This window comes from Aquila chrysaetos, chromosome 1 (assembly GCF_900496995.4).
Source record: "Aquila chrysaetos chrysaetos chromosome 1, bAquChr1.4, whole genome shotgun sequence".
Lineage (NCBI taxonomy): Eukaryota > Metazoa > Chordata > Aves > Accipitriformes > Accipitridae > Aquila > Aquila chrysaetos.
The window spans coordinates 4,367,089-4,390,913 of record NC_044004.1 but is presented as its reverse complement, the minus strand read 5'-3'; the positions used below and the strand labels follow the sequence as shown (position 1 = coordinate 4,390,913).

At 37.4% G+C, this 23,825-nt stretch overlaps 1 protein-coding gene across 4 annotated transcripts in view; it reads right to left on the bottom strand.

Annotated features, from left to right (window-relative positions):
* Positions 1-5,005: 5,005 nt before the first annotated feature.
* Positions 5,006-23,825, bottom strand: part of CTNNA2 (catenin alpha 2) — a 460,705-nt gene continuing 441,885 nt past the window's right edge. For all 4 annotated transcript variants that reach the window (XM_030042992.2, XM_030043077.2, XM_030043163.2 and 1 more), the window contains one exon: positions 5,006-6,154. In XM_030042992.2, the coding sequence (XP_029898852.1) occupies positions 5,867-6,154 (288 nt within the window). In that variant the 3' untranslated portion in view covers positions 5,006-5,866. The remainder of the gene's footprint in view (positions 6,155-23,825) is intronic.

Sequence of the window (23,825 nt, the reverse complement as noted above, 5' to 3'; positions counted from 1 at the left end):
TGACAAAGTCTAGTGATCTTAATATATTCTACAGTTATGGCCCAAATAATGGATCTCCCTTACGGTCTCAGTTGTAGACCAGGGCCTAATTAATAATAAAAATTGTATATGACAACTAGCAGGGTCTCTTGTTAGCTCCTGCAGGTTCCAGACACCAGGCTGTGTAACACTGGGCAGTAACGCTGCTGGCAAGCTAATGAAAACAAGGAGCCTATGGTTTAACTGAATCAGGCTTGACTTCCATATAGCCAAAAAAAAAAAAAAGACCTAACCCCAAAACCACCCCACCCCCTATATATATGGAAACATATATACATACATACGTAAATCTATGTATTTGAAAAGTCAGGCATTGGGATCTTCAGCGATCTTAAAAACTCAATACATCCCATACAGAAGGTCTTGTGACATCCTTGTGATATTCCAGCTAAACAAAGGCGACACCTGCTTCCTGGGGAGTACATTGGTAGTCAGCAGATTTTTGGCCATCTAAATCTCTTTGTATCCTGGGAATTTTTGTGTGTGCACGCACACACCCACGAAGTACACATAAATAAAAACAGACACAGTTGAAGAAAAATCGTCAAATAGATTAAGAGAAATTAAGATTAAAAAATGGATTTTTTTTTTTTTTCATTTATCTTCCTCTTAGCAGCCAAGTCTATGGTTCAGTGAGGAGATAGATCCATTAAGATAATTTAATATGACCTCCTGGAAATGCAGGCCAAAGAACCTTTTTTTCTATAATTTCTGCATGAAATGTTTCAGAAAAAAAAAAAAAAAAGATCAAATACATCCTTCTAGCAAAGTCATTACCTCTGAATATTCTAGGAGGCTTTGAAAACTTTACTTCATTTCTCTTTCTTCCTTGTATTTAATTTTTAGTGAACTGGAATAAAGCGGGTAAGTATAAACATTTCACATTCTGCAAAGATGCATCTCTTTTCAAGTCCATTATTATGCAGGTATTACCAAACAACACTGGAACTTTGAAATTTTACCCAAAGGGAGAGGCTAATATTGGGTAACAGCTACTCACCTATGATGCCTCACCTAACATTATCAAAAGAAGGAAACATTGTTCAAGTAATTAAATATTTATTCCTTTAAAGGTATAACTAGAGCACGAAAATATATTTCTACCTCCCACAGCTTTTATCAAGCTGTCAGGTTCTCCATAGCTTGGTGTTAACTGAGTCATAAAGGGAAAAATAGCTAAAGCAGGAAAAATGTGTGAACCCTTGCTTGAGGATGCACTTGGTCATTCAGTGAGAAACCAGAAAAATTCTTGACTATTCCTGATCTCTGCAGGTGCAATTCAGCAGCAAGCTCAGTATGTGCTTAACTTCCAAATAGATGTTTGAATTCACTCCTAAGATGACGTGGGCTAATGTGTCTGCCCTTGGACACAGCTTCGGCTGTGCCCTTTCTCTTCTGGACAAACTACTGATGAGGTTCAAACCAAAAAACCTTCTCTTTCTCTGTTCCAGTTTCCTTCCTTTTTGACACATGTATTTATCCTCTGCCTTGCAAAAATAACTGAACAACCAAGTCTGATCTGAAAGGTTGTTTGACAGCATATTTATAAATAGAGTGAAAGGACATACATTGCCTTATTTCCATTACAAGCCTTTAATTTATATTCATACTGGGGGGTTCATTTAAAAAAAAAAACCAAAACCAAACCAATCTCTCTTGGGTGTTGCTTGAAAATCCCATGGAAATCTACATTTTTATATGCAGAAATGTCATTTTAAGCCTATAAATATACATCCTCTGTATTAAACCTGAGTTTCATAGAGACACAGGAAACTTGTTTTGGCCCGCTTTCATGTGGAGATATAAAACAATGTGCTAGATATAAAAATATCCACCCAGTATTTTTGTCTTTGTGGAATTGTTTCCCACTGCATTATCACACCTTGGTCCACCACTTTTTAAAATGTAAAAGAACTGAACTATTGATCAGTATTTCACACTCTAAGGACACAGTAGCAAGAAAATACTGGATCAAAGTGAATCTGTGCTGAGCTTTATCCCCTGCTTCCTTATTATCAAAGCATTTGTGCAACTTTAAGCATATGAATACTATCATTTATATGCAGCCAAGCACTTAAACTCATGTATAAGTTTAATGATGTAATTGCGATCACTGGGGATTAAGGATAAGAAAGTGCTATGTATGACTAATGTACTAAGTTATTTTACTACACTCAAGTTTCATTTCTTTGCCCCATCCAAGCTTCTATTTCTTTGTAGTAAGTAATATGCCTTGCTCAGTAGCTCCTTGACTAGTCGCTCCTCGACCTAGAATACATACTTAGCTATTTTAACTCTTCTCATGTTCAAATTCTTAATTTAATAAATAAACCAATATGGAATCTTAGGAAAATTATTTTGAAAGTTATCTAAAAGTTCTCAGGCTTTCTCTTTTCTCTGAGTTTTTAATTCAGAAATTGGCTGCTGTTCTTGCTGAAGAAGTGTATTATAAACTGAAATATTCTGCTAGCCCTTTTTCCATATTTTATTAAGATGGGAAGTAAGCCAACCCCCTTTCTCTAGCCGCCTCCTCACGGCCACAGGTCAAAAGATACAGCCATTTCTGGAAGAAGCCTATAACTCACTCTTGTAACTTGACCTTCTAGTTTGTCATAAAGAAACAATTCCTGGCATGTGAATAACAAGACGAGTGACCACAGCATGGAAGACCACACTAGGAGAGAAACTGCCCCTAGCTCAGAGATGCCCATCTGACCTCCATGCTGATCTTCAAACCAGTCATTTGCTGTACATTGAGTTGCCAGAAGCAAATAATTATTTAAAAATACTTAAATTCTGTCATCAAGAAAAATATAATTGTAATTTCTAGAAACAGCAATGTAATTGCTTCTCTTGCATTGTAGGTACAATTCAATAAGAAAATTTTCAAGGTTGTACGTATACAGGACTATGTATGGTACCCATATATTTGGCCTGTGAACCAAGGTGACAGTCACGAGAAACAGATGTGGCTTTCCGATTGAAGGTTGTGGAGGTCCAGCAGTTCTTCATTATACTGTGCTGGTGATTTGAGTTCCCTTACCTCAGTGGAGGACTGGCTGTAGTGAACTTTTCCAAAATCCACACACATTATTTTATGCCTACACATTATATTAGACTTAAAAGTCTTCTAGACCTTTAAGATCTGCAAGATTTCAAGATGGAAAGTCTGTGGGCTGAATTCTTGGTTGGTGGGGTCAATGGAATTGTTATCACTGTGGCGACAGTGACAATGTGAAAATGAATTCCACAATTTACTTATTTTCAGAGAAAAAAGTATTTTTTTAAATATTGAACTTGCTGTTTGAGAATTCATTGTGTCAAGCCTAATTTTTGAGTTATAAGGACCAGTTCCTTATTTAGTCATCTCATAGCCTCACTATTGATGACCTTGAAGAAACTGGAGACTCTTACCTTATTTAGTCTCTCCTTATATGAAAGCAATTCCAGACTTAGTAATCCTTCTCATGTTTCCATGTACGTTTCTATCCTACACCATTTCTTCTTTCAGATGAGTTGATAAAAACTGCATGAAGTATTCAAACATAGGCACATCCCTGGCGTATAGTATCACCCAATATTTTCCTCTTTCTCTATTAAACCTCATTAATCTTAACATCCCGTTGGTTTTACTACATGAGCTGAGGACTGGACTGGTATATTCTGGTTGGTTTTTGGTTCTTGTGTTCATGTGCATTACTTTTCATTTGTCAACACTAAATTTTATGATGCTACCATATATTTAGAGCATTGATGGACCCCTTCAAAGGCAAATAATCCATGCTAAAGTAGGACTGTAATTCACATGAACTAAGTTGCCCAATATCATTCTGGGTTTTACTTTCACAGACTCTAAGTTTCCTTAGCATTTTACAGGCACAGTCACTATTTTGACTGAGTGGCTGATAACAGATTCCTTCTATCACAGTCTTCCTCTTTAGCAATGGAGCCTTAATCAGTTGAGACTCTACAAGACATGTCCATAGATCTCATTGTCTACAAGCTTTCTTCTAAACATCTCTGAGATGCCTCTTATAGCAACAATATAATTTTAAAGCAACCGTTCAGTTAATCCATCACAGTTTTACAGCAAAACACTTCTGAAGAAGTGCTGTTACTTTTATCTGTGGCCAATTGCCTATTTTCTTTTTTCATGCACCATGCTGGAACATTTTTATTTGTCTGTTATTTGCTATTTTTTTCTTTAAACTCAGTATCCATCTTTTGCCTCTGTAATTCCAATTGTAAAGATCACAATTATTTTTAGGTAGTTTATTGTTACCACAAGTAATGCCAGTCTATATCGGACTACAGGGCATTATAGGGAAAGCTCTTCAAAGACTCCCCCACATCTTCTAATGTATTTTAATCATGTGTAGAGTCTCCAGTTCTGATTGGGGAACCTTTTTATTATACAGTGCAACTAAATAAGGCAAAAATAGTCATTTCCTAAAAGGCCTCTATGAGTACATTTCTTTATATAGATTGTGTAGGAGGGCAATAGAACAAAATTTGGTACTTTGCTATTCTGAGGAATAATCAGCGTATCTGAGACAAGCATCCAAACATCTCTCGAAAACTCTGTAATGGTTATACATGTCATGGTATACCTCAGTGTTTATCACAGTGTTTCAAATCCTTTATGAGGTCATGAATGTTCTCTTAAGTTGTTAGTATTTAATTATAAGAAAAATAAATACATGCTCATTTTTTATTTTCATATGTACCAAGACCTTTTCATAACAATAATACAATCTCTGTAGTTGAGCCAACTCTTGGGGCTAAAAGGGAATAAAAGTAGATACTGCATTTCTTTGTGCAGTGGTCTTTCTACAGGTCCATACAGTGTGGCATAATAGATGATTTCCAAGGTTCTGAGATGCCAACCTTAGAAGCTTAATAAATCGATTTATCTCTATGCTGCAGGAGATATCTGTGCATTAAAAGAGATGAGCCATATTGAGGATTCCAAGGTTAAATGAGTTTATTGAGTTAGTGGTTACAATGGTATGTCAGATACCTGTAATCCAAGCTACACCTACATATTTGCCTCTAAATTCTCACACTGTCAGTTTCCGTGTCTCTAAACATTCCACCACCAGGTCTTCTATTACTAATATTATAATAATAATCATAATAATAATCATAATATAAAAGGCAATGTCAATCACCATATTGTGCTTCATACTCCACCATAAGGAATTCAATTGGCAAAAGTAAACCTCTGGTCATATTAATGGGATTAATTGAAATGTGAGCAATCATAACACTACTAGAATATAAAGAACAAAATATGGTTTAAAAGAAGCGTTTTTAAGATGAATTAGTTTGTATCTGTTTTAAAAATTCACATACTATAATGAAGATGACTTAAAAGTTATATCATTTAATTATTGGGCCACACATTTAAGCATATTGGCTAGTACATTTTTGCACTGGAACAGAAGCAATACAAGCTTTATGGTCTACCATTACAATTCCATTTTTTTCACTTAATATACCTGCCAACCTAATGTTTCTTGCATGCATAAAAATTTCTGGGTTTAGACTTGAATTTATTATTTAACTCACACGTACCCCTGTGATGCAAATTCTTTGGCCAATTTAATGCTATAGTTTAGTTTAAAAAGGAAGCTTGGAGTAAGTCCATTTAACATCAGAAGAGAATGCCCTAAATTTGGGCATTGCAGAAAGTTAGTTACTTCAATAGAGTCTCAGGTCGCATGCAAATTGACACTGCTTCCCCCCCACCCCATGCCAGACGCATACAAGTCGGCAGGTATGCATACAAAAAGAATATAAAACCCTCCTGGTAAAGTTTAGTGTTTTAGAATGAATCCATAGCTTTAAATTCACTTAAGGCCTGTACAGGGGAAATATGTTTCTTCTGGGACCCTCTTCTCACTCTTGTCTGATATTCTTCTGGTTTTTCTCTCTTTACTAGAGGTTTCTTCTCAGGGGCCTTCATCTTCCAAGATACAACTGGTGAGTTCACTGCAGCAGTACCATAGACCTTCTGATATTTAGTAGAAGCCACATATGATGCTTTCACTGTAAGGACCACAGCGTTCATCAGATTTTTAGCTGCCTGGATGAGAGAAGTGGCACTGTCCAGCTACAAATAGAAAAGAAAATGAAATACAGCAAGGTTACTCCACAACTGGATCACTGGACCATTTCCTGACTGAAGTCTGGATACTCTCAGATCTCATTAAAGATGAAATGAATCCTGTCCCTCGGGACTGATCAAGTAGCTTGTAGTAACAAGCACCGGCAACAACATGCACCGAACTGTAAAGGTAAGACTGTGGTACCTCACATTAAAATTTTTAGTAATTCAAAGGAAAAGGTTGTGTTGTCTGTTTTTCTGTTGTTGATTCTTTTTCTACGGGTGAAGAAGTTGCCTCTTTTTTTCACAAAAAACCCCGTTACTTCTTACTTAAACCTTTAAAAATTTACTTTTACATGTCAGAAACTGCAAAACAGGTCAACAGAGGTTTTCCCAGGTGTTTAGGTTTGTTCTAATTATTCCTGTTAAGCCCAGGATAACACCTGCAATGATGACTACAGGAACAGTGTGAGACCAGTGCTGAGCTTGTTAGAGAATCCCATTTGAAAAGATGAAAGGAGATTTTGAAACCTCTAAAGAAACAAAAAGATGAAACAGTTAACTGCAGGTTTTTGTAGCTACTGTAATTTGTAAGCTATGTATGTTCACAAGGAATCTTACTTTAGGATTAGCAGGCTTTTCATACATATACCCTTGCACTTCTCCCATGAATGAGTCTGCCTGAGGTTCCTGGGTCCTCTGGATGTAAGAGGCCTCAAGAACTTGTTGAACTTCAAACAGTCAGCAAGTTTCCATTATACACTGAAATCAAGTACATATTCCTGGCCAAATTCTTTGAAAAGGATTCAAGCATATAATGGGACTTCCAAAGCAATGTCTCAGTGTTCCAAAATGCAAATTAGGCACTTGCCAAATTCAACTGGACAACCTCAAATTAGTAGGTGCTAAAATTGGGCTTTTAAGTACTGTAGCAACCCAGGTTACTAGTTAAGCTGTTCAATTATCCCTTTCCCGAAACACTGAAAAAGTAGGATATAAGCTTTGTGATAAAGCCTTTCAGTTCTACCATGGAAGCTGCCTCAAATTTTATAAGACTTTCCCAGTTTGTAGGAATGATTTTGGATGTAATATTATTTTAACTTTTATAAACTACTATTGCCAGGAGAGGGGAAGCTCAATCCATCCCACTCCTACCAGTTCGATGCCAGTGCCAGCAACAGATGCCCAGAGCCTGGAGAGGGATCACAGGTCAGCAGGAGAGCACCTGAAGAGCAGCACAAAGGAATTCCAGCCAGTCAGTCAGCTTCACACCTGCAGGGCTCTGATCTTACTGGCATCACGGAGACGTGGTGGGATGGCTCCTGTGACTGGAGTGTTGGAATGGAAGGGTACGGGCTCCTTAGGAAGGAGAGGCCGGGCAGATGAGGAGGGGGTGTCACCCTCCATGTCAGTGACCAGCTGGAGGGCATGGAGCTCCGCCTGGGCATGGATGAGGAGCCGACCGAGAGCTTACGGGTCAGGATGAAAGGGAGGGCAGGGACACGTGACATTATAGTGGGGGTCTGCTACAGACCACCCGACTAGGAAGACTGAGCAGATGAGGCCTCTATAGACAGATAGGAGCAGCCTCACGTTCACAAGCCCTGGTCCTCATGGGGGACTTCAGCCACCCCGGTATCTGTTGGAGGGACAACGCAGCAGGGCACAAGCAATCCAGGAGGTTCCTGGAATGTGTTGATGACAACTTCCTTCTCCAAGTGATGGAGGAGCCAACGAGGAGAGGTGCTATGCTGGACCTTGTTCACACCAGCAAGGAGGAGGAGTTGGTGGGGAATGTGAAGCTCAAGGGAGAAGGCTGAGGTACTCAATGACTTTTTTGCCTCAGTCTTCACCAGCAAGTGCTCCAGCCTCACCACCCAAGTCACAGAAGGCAAAGGCAGGGACTGGGAGAATGAAGAACCACCCGCTGCAGGAGAAGATCAGGTTCAAGACCATCTGAGGAACCTGAATGTGCACAAGTCCATGGGACCTGATGAAATGCATCTGTGGGTCCCGAGGGAACTGGTGGATGAAGTGGCTAAGCCACTATCCATCCTATTTGAGAAGTTCTGGCAGTCCAGTGAAGTTCCCACTGACTGGAGAAGGGGAAACATAACCCTCATTTTTAAAATGGTAAAAAGGCAGACCTGGGGAACTACAGGCCGGTCAGTCTCACCTCTGTGCCTGGCAAGATCATGGAGCAGATCCTCCTGGAAACTATGCTAGGTCACATGGAAAATAGGCAGGTGATTGGTGACAGCCAACATGGCTTCACTAAGGGTAAATCATGCCTAAACAAATTTGGTGACCTTCTACAACAGGGTTGGTGGATAAGGGAAGAGCAACTGACATCATCTACCTGGACTTCTGCAAAGCATTTGACACTGTCCCACATGACATCCTTGTCTCTAAATTGGAGACAAATGGGTTGACAAATGGACCACTCATTGGATAAAGAATTGGCTGGATGGTCACACTGAAAGAGTTGTGGTCAACATCTTGATGTCCAAGTGGAGAGCAGTGACAAGTGGTGTTCCTTAGGGGTTGGTATTATGACCATCCCTGCAGAGAAGGACCTAGAGGTGTTGGTTAACGAGAAGCTCAACATGACCCAGCAATGTGCGTTTGCAGCCCAGAAAGCCAACTGTATCCTGGGCTGCATCAAAAGAAGCGTGACCAGCAGGTCGAGGGAGGTGATCCTCCCCCTCTACTCTGCTCTGGAGTACTGCGTTCAGCGCTGGGGCCCCCAACATACGAAAGACACGGACCTGTTGGAGTGAGTCCTGAGGAGGGCCACAAAGATGATCAGAGGGCTGGAGCACCTCTCCTATGAGGACAGGCTGAGAGAGTTGGGGTTGTTCAGCCTGGAGAAGAGAAGGCTCCAGGGAGACCTTGTAGCAGCCTTCCAGTACCTAAAGGTGGCCTACAAGAAAGCTGAAGAGGGACTTTCTACAAGGGCATGTCGTGATAGGACAAGGGGTAATGGCTTTAAACTGAAAGAGGGGAGCTTTAGATTAGATATAAGGAAGAAGTTCTTCACTGTGAGGGTGGTGAGGCACTGGACCAGGTTGCCCAGAGAGGCTGTGGCTGCCCCATCCCTGGCAGTGTTCAAGGCCAGGTTGGATGGGGCTTTGAGCAACCTGGTCTAGTGGAAGGTGTCCCTGCCCATGGCAGGGGGGTTGGAACTAGGTGATCTTTAAGGTCCCTTCCAACCCAAAGCATTCTATGATTCCATCCCACTTACTCAGTAAGTTCTTAGCTGTTTTTAATCAGTACAAAAGGCCTGTTTCCCTCCAAACCTTTCCTGCTCCATATTTTGGTAGCATATGATTCCTTAACATGAATTGTAAGCAAAGTAACCAGGATAAGTACTCATAAGGCAATAACAAAATCCATATTATACTTCACATGAAGTATTTTGAATCATTAACAGTAGAAGAGTTAAGGAGAAACCTCTTTCGAAAATGTCAGTGACTGATGTGAACAGGAATAGACATTACAGAAAGTCTGTGTCTGGAACCACATTAATCTATAGACTTACCTATTATTTTTGATTTCCTCAGCTGTGATCTTATACTCATTATGATTCATTAAATACATAAACAGCTACATACAGTGAGGTGAGAAACAAAAAAGCATTTTAATGTTTTTCACGTACTTGGTGCCATTCCCTGAAATGCATAATTAATTGCCTGCCCCCAGTAAATATTTTTCCTCGGGACTAATTTGTATTTTCTGTTAGTAAAAGAAACTAAGTTAAAAGATGGAAAATTACATTATGTGGCAGAAACATGACTGTTCAATAGGGAGTAATGAAATATAATTCAGTATAGTGTTATTCTATAACCACACTACTGCATGATTTATAAGGCAATCTGTATGTTTGTTGGCAAATAACAGATCATACTCTATTAAATTAGGATATTCTAATTTACTGCAGTGATCTACAATCAAGCATTATTCATTGTTAAATGATTCTTTTTGAAACACTGGTGGATTGATATTGAATATAAAGTGATACCGTCAAATAGTATTTACTTCATAATCAATGTGGATACACTGACTGGATCAAGCCCATATTGCACATTCCTGAATGAATTCTGTTTGCTGAAGGTTTCTAATTCCCTCACATTTTCTAGCATTTCTTTATGAAAAAAGTTCTGGTAGCTGTTTTACATGGGGCATATATGAAGGAACAGAATGATTAAAGGAAGCATTTTGAAATGAGGAGGCACCTAAATTAGATGCTTGAAACCATAGAAAGGATGCAATGTACATCTTTAAACACATTAGTAATTTTGTGGCGTATATCGATAAGGGTGTGCAGAAGCATGTACTTCTGCAAGATCAGATGCAGATTGCAACGATGTCTTTTAGAAAACCACATTACATATTTTGATGCCATTTTAATAATCTCTACTTTCAATTTGCTGTTACAGTAGATAAGAGCTCCCTATTTTAGCATTATTAATCACATTTTAACATGCAGATCCTAAGACCTTGCCCTTAATATCGATTCATATTGTAAAATGCTTTCAAGTCTTGGAATCAGAAAAGAGACATAAAAAACCCATAATAGTATTAGGCTATGAGTGTTCTCCAAAATCTGCTGGTAGCCATCCCATGTACCCAATTTGGCTACCTAAGCACTTCCAGTGATTTTCTTATTGCCTCCAGCTCCTTGCTTGTATTATGGCTCAGTAAAGAAGAATTAAACTGAATGAACATAATTTCAATTAACATTTAGATCTTACTACACCACTGTGTTACTTCAGTTTTAAGCTGTGCTTTGTAATCAACGGAGCTACAGTGGCATAAAGCTGGAACGAGGCAGCAGTGAATCAAGCCCTTAGTGCGTTAATTCCTTACAAAATCTGGGCACAGGAACATATGCACTTTTCCAAACAGATACTGTTAATAATAAAAAAAAAAAAAAAAAAAAAGAAGGAAAATTAACATTTCAAATAAAAGTACCACTAGGAAATTATTGCACAGTACAGAAGGCAAACTTTACTCCCTAGCAATGGTTAGGGAATTATGAATATAATGATAGCATTCTGTGCTAACACCTAACAGAGCCTTTGACTTGCTACATAAAGCAATAGTGTTCTGCTACTTAGCTCTCTTTACAAATACGTTTGCCTCCAGTTAGGAAAAAAAAGCCCTCTTAAACAGAAGAGATAAATTTAGGTTATTGGCCCATAAAACTGCAAGAACGGAGAATGCTGGGGGAAATTCAAAATTCATAAAGAACCAAAGAATCACTGCATGGGAGCTGGTCACTTACCCAGGTTAAAACTGCCATCTACGCAGGGAAGGCATAAATCATTCAGAAGAAAAATAAAAAAAGATTTTGCTACAAGCTAACTATGCAATTAGTGAATGCAAGGGTAAAACACTGGAGCAGCAGAGCCCATTATCTGCCAAGAAGATATTTTCAGGGTTTTTTTCCCCCAAAAAAATCCTTAGGCTTTGAGGAGGTTCCGATCTGCTTATAAGCTGTGCTGCATTTTTCCTGCACTATATGCAGAATTTTCCAGAATCTTGTGAAAATCAAGATTTCTTGCTTCTTTTACATATACACATAATCTAAGTAAAATAACCAGGAATTACAGTACCAAAACAGCTGAAGAAGTGAGAGAGAATAAAGCTGGAAAATTTTCTCCTTAACAGTAAAGCAAATGAAAAGAGATGTTCTCCCTGTATTGTCACACCACTCTAATGGGGAAGAATTATACCACAGTTTTTAGAAAGGAGAAAATTCAATTTCCAGAGAAATCTTCATATTTATAATCAAAAATATGCCACAAAAAGTAAGGGAAATAGAGAAAAAAAATAAAAATCTGTATTTCCAGTGAGCAAGGATATAGTATAGGTAGTTTTAAAAGAGCTAGTTGTTTAAGAATGTTCTATATCATTACTGTTGATTTTAATAAACCTTGAAAAGTGGGGGAAGACATCAAAAGAATTGTAGATAGTTCCTAGTAAGGAAATATCTGAGCAGCGCAAATAGAATGACCTGTGAAATTATAGGCCAGTTCAGCTGACAGCACTCCCAAACAAAATAATGCAATCTCTATGACAGACTCCATAAATAAAGGGAGGAAAGAAATACACTTAATGGTAACCAAATGGCTTTGTGGGTAAAAATATTTTCAAAGTAACCTACATCATATTTTGATGTGATTAAACTTTGGATTGCTTAAAATAATGCTGGTGATATAATTGGACCTTTGAAAGGTGTTTTTCTTGATACTACATGACAGTTTGATTAAAAACTCAGCTGATACAAAATTAACAAGGCACAAACAGAGTGATTACAAATTCTCTAATAGCTAAGATCCCAAAAATATGTATACACAAAAAATTCATTGCTAAGCAGTGACTTTTGCAGTGGGCTTGTGGAGAAACCATTTGTCAGCTTTACAATATTAATACTTCTGTTAAAAACTTGAAAAAAGTCACTTAACTGATGAAATTTGCAGATAACATAACAATTGGGAAAGTGGTAAGTCATACAGAGGGCAAGTGATTGATACCTAATAAACTGGTAAAAGTCAGAAATGTAGATTTTAGTTTGGCCTACCTTATAGCAGATGATACCTACTTATACAATAAGGAACTTTATCCTATGCAGGATGCTAGGAAATCGCTCCCTGCGTATACAAAAAGGAGGACACTGATGAAATAGGTTAAATTATCATATTCAGTTTATCATGCATCCACAGTTATGGAATACTGAGTCCTCAGTGCAAAATGAACACTGAGGAACTGGAAAGAATTTAAAGAACCTCAAGGACAAAAAACATCGGGAAAGATTCAGTCAGCTCTGTTTTTGCCATTAATAAAGTGCATGATTCAAAAATTAGTTGATCAAAATCAGTAAGTACATTATAACAGAAAGCTGATAATATTTCAAGTTCAACAGATTAGACGATATAACAGAATTTCATGGCTGAAAGGTGAAGCAGGTCATTTTATTAATTAGCTGAAAAATTTTAGCAGTGATATTAATTAATCACAAGAACTCATGAAAGGTAGTGATTCTATCTCTAGAAATTGTGAAATCAATATTGGATGGTTTTGCTTAATATGTACACTCTAGTTTAAGCACAACTATTGGGCATTTTTAATATACATTATTTCAGGGACCCTATCCATCAGTTATGCAGGAAGATGGCTTAGATGATAACAATTGTCCATATTGACCTTGAAACATATGAATGTAAAAAATTAGTATTAGTAATTATTGATAAATAGAGTTTCATCTGGTTTACTTTGTACAGATCAGGAAGAACAATTGTCATGTATTTAACATGTTGAAAAAGAACCTGTAACCCTTCAAATACTCTTGGCTAAGACTTGATTGTGTGCCTTTAGCTGGTAATTTAGGCACTGCCAAGCCCTTAAAGCTATCTATCTATGAATTCTGGGTGCATTCCCTGCTTCTCCTGCTTTTCAAAGCAAATTCATACTTCCGTGGACAGGTATGGTTGCTGTTATCACAAACCAAAAGTCAATTAACTGCCTCTAGAGCAACTAAGTTACACTAAGCAACTATAAATCTGGAGGGTGAATCAGGAATACCATTTTCCCAGATTTCATTCTTATGCAACAGAACATTTTCCTCTTGGCTGTGCTTAATAGTAAATCCAGTCCTACATACGTATGGAAGATACATGTATGAAAAAGATCTTATTCCTAATACTTATGTCTTACATTTCTGTGGCACACTTGCTGCGTAATACATGATACTATTAGTGACAGCCAATGCAAGAATGGCCTGTTTGCTATTCAGATGCACTCATCCCTATGGTAGGAGACATCTGGTATTTATCAGCACTACTACGCAATGGCTGAAGCCATATTTCAGTCAGTAACTTGAAAATGTACATGAAGTTTTTGCTAGATAGAGTCCATTGTGAGAAAACTATCCTATATATTTGAAATTCTATAACAAACAAAATGTCATTATTTGTAATGTAATGTGGCCACAATGGTATTAGAAAGGGATCTGTGGCTACATAGAGAAAATAGGATTATACTCTTCTTTTCCTAGCTATTTATTTCACATTTGATTGCATTTAACTTACTCCTTTATACATGTTGAATATTTAATTCATTCTGGGGGTAGTTGTGTTTTATAGGCGGCCAATCCATTGAATAACTGTCCTCATCTGTGTTTTTTTCAGTTACAGGTAAGAAACCCATAGGGACTGGTTGTATTTAACAAAAGCTCCCATCTCTTAGGACAACAGAAAGCACACAAGTATACCAAGAACCATGGGTATCTTCTGTCTTCTATGTACTACTGCCATTTTAAAACACATGTTTAATTTACAAGGTCAACAGGTTGCCAACTGCTTTATGTCAGTTTGAAAAAGCATAAGCATATAAAAATACTCCCAGTACTGGCATTCCCAATAAAAGATAAACAGACACAATACAGAGAATTTGTAGAGGTGCATTTATACAGTTGATTTACTTATTCCAGGCTATTTTAAAAGAAAAAGGATAAAAGACAAAATTATAACCCAATTCATTTGCTTTGAGGAGAATATTTAATAGGAAACCAAAACCAGTATATAAATAGAATCATAAAATATGATTCAACACTGGATATCACTAAAATTGGGGGGGGGGAGGTATACTTAATTCACTAAATGAAGAGGTTTGAAGAAGTAATCTAAGTTTATGACAAAATAAGAATACTAACCCTGTAAAGTTAAGGAATACCACCTAAATGCCCTCAAATGTATCCAGCAGTCCTAAAAAAAACCCCTTTAATTTTATTGTAGGAAGACATAAAGGCTACTTCACTGAAACACCAGGAGCCCTGCATACCTTTTGTTTCTCCATAAGCATCCAAAATAGTAAGTCATGCACCAACTCAGAAATGCCCAGCTAGTGGAGACTGTACTTAAATTTCATAGTGGGTGCCAGAAAGCTTACGAATTTTTCTCTGTTTGAGGAAAAAAATCTTTTTGCCTTCTAAGTTGAGAGACTGAAACATGGGCTTCAACATCATGATCATTTGCCTATTTCCTCATCTTACCTTTGATTTCTCCTCTCTTGTCCTCTCATCAATAGCTACAAGCAGATGGATCTTTAACAAGAAGCCTTGCAAAAACTCTGACTCACAGGTTATAGTCTGAAGGATACTGAATCCAGTTGTCCTTGACCCAAGAGCCAAGAGTACATCACTAGAGACATTAGGCATCTCCAACTCTGCTGTCCAGCCTGCCCTAAAAAGTTATGTATGCACTGAAATTGCTTACTGAGTCATCTAGTAACATAGTGAAGCACCCAATTGTAAATTCTGTCAAAGTTGAGGTTTTTGCTAAGTGTGGTAGGCTACCAAGAGCAGTTCTAACTAACATACTAGTGTGCATGTTCTGGAGCAAAACACATTTTGGGGAACATTAACATTGGGAATGCAGAGGCTTTACGAGGCTGGAGTTTGAGGGTCACAGCTTAGGGATGAGATTGCTTAGTATAAGTTTTAGGCAGGACTCAGACACTTATTACTGCCTGTTTGTACTTCTAATGAGCTAGCATGAAAGCTCATATTTTAACAATTGAAATGGTAAAATGAAAAATAAGACAATTGGAAACAACTAAAAGTTAACGTTACCCAATTCTTTTTGTGAAATATAATTATTACTGACTTCTCTCCAGCCTAGCAGGTCCCAAAGGTGAAAATTATGTTTTGGAATTTCTGATAGATATTAAAGTTTTTCTATTCATCAACTCTCTTTACAGTGAATAAGTTATTTACCCAATATGACATTACTGCTATAACACAAAATCTACAGTTTTTCTTGTAGATACCAAACATAATGTAGGTTATTTCCTCAATATTTAATATGTAATTATATATTGTTGCATTCTTTTCAGAATTTAATGGGGGGAAATATTTTGACCCATAATAAAAAAATTCTCAGAACCAGTTCTTTTTCTTCTGCCATTATCTGCCACTGCACAGCAGGAAAAAGATGCCAAAACAGTACAATTCATATCATAACCAGAAACACTGGAAGGACAACGAATCACATAGAGCATTGAATTTTTTAAACAAGCTTGCTTTATCAGTCATTTTCATGCTACAACACTGCCACAAAACTTTCAGAGTCTGTTACTGAATTAGGATATTTGACATTAGTCTGAACGCCCAAACATTTGGAACAATTCCACAGACCAAGGAAGAAATCCTCAGTCAATGAAGTCAAAGGAGTTTTGTAGATGGGAGGAGGGTTTCACCCCACAACTTTGCCAGCGTTGCAGTAGCGTATACTGCAAGTTTTCTTTGCTAAGGTTGAATGTAGAGGAAGAAACACTTTCTACATCAACCTACAATTGACAAACATGGGAATGAGTCTTCTGCCATGATGGCTTGAGGGTGTTTTCTTCTAAATCTGCTTCATTCTACATAGAACTAATGCCTGGAGAATGATGCCTATGATGGAATATCATGGACAAAAAATATGATTGTCTAATGGCCATCACAGCTGCATCACTAATAGAAGCAAAATTTGTACAACCACATTTACAACTTTAAAAATCATTCTGTCCCATGGAATGGTTTGATCTGAATTTTCGGATAATTAACAGGAAACAGACTTTCATATGACTGATTTGAAGATAGGCTCCTACCTAATCTTCAAAGAGAAGATAAAAAGTCTGCAACAAAAATGAAGTCCAAACTGTATTTGACAGGATAGGCTAACTCAAACTGTAACTAAGGTATTTTATATTGCCAGGAGGGTGACTGAAGAAAATTAGAGTAAGAAGTCTGTCAAAGTTCAGTATCGGGTCCATTAAAAAAGTCATTTATGCAAAACTTTATGCAAGTGGTCTGTGTATCGCCAGGATTGTATACACTGTTTTACACAGGTATTCATATGCCAGAAGTCTACACAAGATATAACATTGTCTGAACCTGATGTGACAGAGAGAGAAAATGCAGACAGGACTCTCTCAGTACAAATTTCCACTTTTATATCCAAATGCAGTTAATTCTGAAAGAGGAAATATAGGATATCTAACTAGTCTGTGCTACTGACCTCCCTCCTCCTGACTTGAAATCTGACTTGTATGTAATTTGAAGATAGATATAAATTTTAAAAGCCCCAAATTATGTAGTGCACTTTCAGATTGACTTTTGGAAGCAAACCTTTTGTTCTTTATCTAGAGAACAGGTATAATAACAAGAAAAGCATGTCTTTCTTACAGTCTTACCTGAAGGGAGTCCAAATCATGTCTGGTTGGCTGGAAATTGTACTCTCAATGATAAAATGCAGGAGGCTTTGGATAAAAAAAATCAATAAAGCATAGAAACACTATACTCTTTACATGAGACTGTGTTATCTCCTGCTATTCCTCCTGATTTTGCCACAATGAAAACAAAAAGAAAAGCAGCATAATGCAGGATTTCAGACTGCAATGCTGAGAAATGTGATATTTTCCCAACTTCTTTTTTAATTTCTAAGTGTTAGAATGGTATCCGTATGTGAGTTATCTCCATGTCTTCAACTGTGAGGATCTGTCACTTTTTGAGGCAAATTTGCTCCTTCAGCTAGCTTCCTATCTCTAAAGTTACGCTTGCCCAGGTCAGCACAAGGACACTTTGAAGATAGCTGCTCTACAGGCATAGCTGGCTTTTCTCAGGAAAGGGCTTGGAAACAATGCATCAAACAGAGTCAAAATGAATAAAAGAAAATCCTCTTGTAGAATGGAAGATAGTACCAGGACAATTGTTCCTTGCTTCCTAACGTTTGCCTGCTGTCATTCATGTATATCTTATGTGTCCTAGAAGGATATAAAGGGCTTGATCATTCAAGATATTGATCACTTCTGAGGTGCTAAAAGGCTTTTACTTCCTTGGAGTTGAGGGTCCTTGCGGTGTTGCTCTAGTCAATCAGTGAAAACCTTGCTTTCTCTGTTTGATTCCCTGAGCAATTTCCAGGACTTTACAACAGTATGCAAAGAAATAAAGAAACAAAATTGAATCTCCACAGTAGTCTTCGAGAGAGAGCCCCATTTCAGCTTTTCAGAAAAGTCCCAGCACTGACAGAGCTAGCTTGATAACATATAGCAAATAATTTGTAAAGAAAATTCTAACATTTTTTTCAAAATACATTATTCACAGTTACCAGTTCTATTTGTTTGACCAACTCAATCAATGGTTAAGTAACATTCAGTAAGTGTTCATTACTAGAAGGCTTTCTCCCTGGTCAATTACTGAATATACAATTTGCGAATGCATTTGTTCATTACATTTTTAACTTTAGCTAACACTAAATGTTATTAAAAAACAGCAAATCAGGTAAGAATTACTGGAGACTCCAAACAAATGACACCAGAACAAAATAGAAACAATTGTAATGGCTGTTGCAGTTCACAAGGAAAGAACAAGCAAAGATGACAGCAAATTAAGAATAAACTGGAATGAGTAAAAACTTGCTATGAATTGTAAAGGCTCGTTTTTATTACTCACATTTTATTATGCAAATATTCATATAATCATAGAAAACTTTAGGACGAAAAGAACCTTTCGAGGTCATCTAGTCCAATGCCCTGTTCAAAACAAATTGAATTAGATGAGGTTGTTCAGGAATTTGCTCAAACTCAGAGTACGTCCAAGGATGGATAGTCTCCCACATCTCTGGACTAGAGACCTCCACCCTGCACTTGAGTCTCACTACCCTCAAGGTAAAACTTTTTTCCTTATATCTAATTGGAATTTCCCATGTTAAAACTTGTGCTCGTTGCCCCTTTCCTGTCACTATGCACCTCTGACAAGACTGGATCTGGCTCTTCTAGATCCTCCTGTTAGGTACCTGTAGACAACAATATCTCCCCTTAGCCCTCTCTTCTGTATATGTGCAAATGCATCTAAAAAAGTAGTGTAGATGATGTTGGTGATCTCATTTTCACTTTTACAAGAGCAAGTGTCTTATCCAAAAGGAAAAACTGAGTAACTGTAGAAGGGAGGAAAAAAATATCACTAATCATTGACAAATGTTTAATAGCTCACTCAAGTTAGTTAAGCCCTGTACTACTCTCTTCAGAAAATATTAGTGTGAGGAAATCCTAATTTACTTGATCTCTGTTTTGTTTTGTGATTCAGTACTTTAGATTGCATTTTCCTTGAACAACAAATGCAGAAGTACTTATAGCCTCAATGAGTCAAATAACCCAAATGCTTTCTGTGCTTTTCAGTCAGGACAATCTTCCCTACACAAAACTAAATTAATTCAACCACACCTCCAAATCTTCCCTCTAATCCAGAATTTATGTAAAGGAGATGAAGGTATAAACTCAGCCGTTATTTAGAATAATGGTGAAATGAAAAAGCATTTGCACTGGCTCTTTTCTTATAAAGCTCTTACTTAAATATTGTACATTAGTCATCATTATCTGTAGACTTGTCTGCACTTACTTGGCATCAGAAAAATTGTGACTGAATGTCTTTTGATATTAGAACTGTTCATAGCTGGTGGCACTAGAACCTCAGAAGCATTTTTTCAGATGTCTGTAATTGAACAATTTCTCTATGAATGCAGAGAAGAAAAATACAGCTGCTCATAAAAACCATTGAGACAATGTGTTCAGTGACCTAGGTGAGGTTTTCAGAGTTTCCATTTATATAAATGAAATCTTATCCTGCACTCATACTACCTAATTCCAGGTGCTGGAGCAAGGCATTCCAGGCTCCTTCTGTGCTTGGTGGAGAAGCCAGAAACCATGGAGCACTTGAGATCTTTCACAGGTTCATTTTCTATGGAGATGGGCCAGGGTACCTCACATTTTAAATTATATTTAGAGATCCTAAATTGCATTAGAACCCTAAAGACAGTACAGTGAATCTGGGCAGAGATGCTCAACATCTGCAAAAAAATTGTCCTTGGATTTGACACAGTAGTCCAAGAATTCAAATAAACTTAATGAATATTTTTGAGATTGTTTTCCTTAATTCTTCTCTTTTGATCCTCAGAAGTGTCAAATAGGGGAAAACCACATACTACAAACCATATCAATCTCTCCAACCTACAGAAACTAATGAGACTGGGGCCCCGAGAGAGCTGCTTTATATAGATAAATGCTCCTTACAAAACAACGTAAATATTTCTGTCCAAAAAAAAAAAAGAGACAGTTCCCATTCTCCAGCAGCTAAGTTCACAGAAAGTTTACATCACTCACATATGAATATATACCCTCAAAAGACCCCCAAAGCTAAACCCCCTGACTCTATGCTTGTCTGAATACGTGGTGTAATTCACCTGCCCATGCCTTTGCAATTTTTTTAGGTTGTTACTAATCTAACCGGTTGTCAGTGTCTACGTGAAACAAGAAGATCGGCTCTCTAGCAACGGCTACTGATCTCCACTAATTATAAAGGAAGCCTGGAGTGAACGTCTCAGATGCAGATGTTTACACTTGGCTAGATGAATCGCTCTCCACATAGCAATGGAGATAATAGTCAAAAACTCTTCATAATTCAAGTAAAATCTTAGTGAATAATAAAATACTCAGTTTTCATCACACCATAGACCTACGCTCATCTTTGGCACAACTTGATTGGGGTAGCCTCCCCGTGTTACTGCAAGATTTCTGTCCAACTCTATCTTTTTCAAACCGTACTTCTTAACTACAGTGAACTCTTTCACCTGTTTTTTTTATTTTTATTTGGCCACCTAGAGTGGAAACCGGAATATAGAATGGAAGACAGAGAAATGCTGGTCTTGAGAACTATCTGAGTCTTGAAGGAGGACTTAGTGTTTGAAACTCATCATGATTCTATAGATATCTTCTGCCTTGAGTGTGGCTCAGTATTCTCATTTGCAGAAGGGAAATAATGACAATATTTGCTTCTGGTTTCAGTTTTACAAGGGTACACCATCGTGTTTGCTTTGAGATACTCAGATGGGACTGATAAAAATCCAAAGGATTATGATTGAACAGAATCATGTTTAGTGTCTTTGAGATGCAACTGTCCCAGAAACAGAAATTCCGGGGTGTTAAGGCAGTCCTAGTTTCCTCCAACCACTATACTCAGTCCAAGTGCTATTGAGCATTTTTGTTGACAATTCAAATGAGCTGAGGTCGAAGTTTAAAAGGGTTGCTATTTAAATCAACACGAAGAGTCCTCTAGAATGCTCTGCACTATCATTGTGACTTCTTTTGCTTAAACAAGATTAAATCAAAAGTAATTCATTTTGAGTCAATCGTGTTATACCAGCCTAAAACTGCAGTAAGAGAGGGCAGGGTGATAAGCATCTATCTGCCAGCTGACACGGTTTGCGAACAGATGGTGCATTTCACAGCTCTCCCTCACTTCTCATATAGAAAAAGAAGGTAAGAATCAACCCACAAAGTTTTAATTCAACTTGTAAGAGAAATCAGCCTGGCAAATACTGAAAATTGGGGAATTTTACATAGCCATCTTAATCACACTGAAAAAATGTTTGATCCCTATATATGATCTTGCATCATTAAAGTATTGCTCACCCCTTGCCAGTATGACTGAGGAACAAATCTGTAATTTAAATGCTGGCCTCCTTAAATATATAGGTATAAATATACTAGTTACTGGTTTTGTTTTGAGTCAGTAATACACAATGTGCTTGCAAACGCAAAACAATGCAATTTTTAAGAATGCCTTATCGTAAAGTAACTTTCAGTTTGCAAAACAGTTATGAAGATTTAACTCATTTAAATTAGCATTTATTGGAAGAAGTTGCTCAGATATTTGCTTTAAAAGTTTTCATACTACTCACTAAATAAATCAGCTGAAATCTAGGCCTTATTACATTTTACTTTGATTTATGTACATGTAAATAATATACAGTTAAAACAAACATCGCAATTGACTGAATACACATTTAAGCCAAAGCTGTAAAATAAAGGAATCTGTGCACTTTAGACGTTTTAATTTTTTTTTAATCATAGCTTCCAGTAAAATAATATAACAGGGGAATTAGCTCAGTAATTGTAAAATTAGTCTATTTATTTTCCCAGTGTTAGGTTACTGAGGCAAACTCACATCCTGAGGTTGCATGGACAAAAACTTATTATTTGTTATTTGTTATTAGACTTGGCACAGGCAGATTCCAGGTTAATTATCACAACAGTTTATGTCATTTTGAATATCATTGCCTCTGCAAACTCCCCCCTATACATAAGTCAGCCAACTGCTAATTTGCTCATCTTGCGAGATAAATTTAGGGAGCAAATTTCTCTGGATTTAAAGGAATCCACTGACATCTCTGTTCCACAACATCCCCTCAGTGCTGATCGCTATCTCTAATTCACCATAATTCCTGAATGATACCAATTCTGATTTCCTGTTCCCAATCCTTATTTCACTTTTAAAAAGAGTTTCCCTCTCTATGACACCAAAATGCTTTCGTATCATTGAAGTGAGATTATGGGCACTGTACAGTTGGTCCTTATGTTTTACCACTTCTGTGCAAAAATTAAAGTCTCCTGCATTATGCAAGAATAATTACGTGCAAAGGCAATTTTGTAAACTCATCAGCAAAGGATGTGCTTAGGATCTAAATTAAATTTTACCTCAAAGCATTTGCCTCTGAAAAGAACAAATCTCAAATTGCCTTTAACAGCAGCAATTCCTATAAAGTTTTCCCAATGAAACATTAGAGATTGACTAACCTGCTTTTCCTTTCCTACTGAAAAGATCAAAGTTTGCTAGGGAAGCTAAATTTGCTAGACAAGTTCTTGGCTTTGCAAAGCAAGATCTGGAGACTTCAATGTTTGGTTCACTAAAGGAATAAACAGTAGTAATAAAACTCCTTGCACACATTATTCAAAGCTAGAAAAGCTACCACCTGTCAGGGAGCCGATTTTTATATTCTTTGTCCTTATTTTTCTCTCTGACAGGAAGGGAAACAGTCATTAGTGAAAGTTTTGGTAGCTTTATAAACAAGACTTTCATCGTCCCAGAATTTCGTTCAGATCCCCTATGCATTGATACAAAGAGCATCACTGAGTCATCAGGAAGGACTATCTATCCATCACTACTGACCAATCCCCAATATATGCCACTGACCAGAAGATGGAATGGTCTGCATCCTATACCCAATTCCTCACAGCCACCTAGTCACCTGAAAATAGAAGTACTTCATCAATCAGACTATGGACCACCTCTGCTGAAAAGGCTGTGATTGCATTCTCTTTGTCTTTGATTTATAGAGTATGCATTGCTGCCTTTTAGTGCCTTTCATGGAGACATGACAAGACCCCACACGGAGCCGGTAAAGAGCTTTAAATGAACAAGAACAGCAAGATTTGTGGTATCCCTAGGGGCCAAAATCTTCATATGATCCTTCTTCTGCCCTTTAGCATGAGAGTTCTGACATCTTAACAGCTTTAATAGATACCCAAGAGGCAGAACAAGAAAGGAAGATCTTCGTAGTCCGTCTTGTCTTTTTTAAAATGCTGAGGGATATTAAAACAGTGAAGCAGTAATACTTGGGGCCAAGGGAAATAGGTAACAAGACAGTGCTTTAAAGTAAAATAGTAATGTTTAGGTAGCGACATAAGAAAAACACCAAGAAATTCAGTTAGCAATATCCCTGCCGTCTCAAGTTCTTATCACATAAAAAAAAAAATGCTGTGATTTATAATTTCAAAAGTTAAATCTCGGTTACATCTC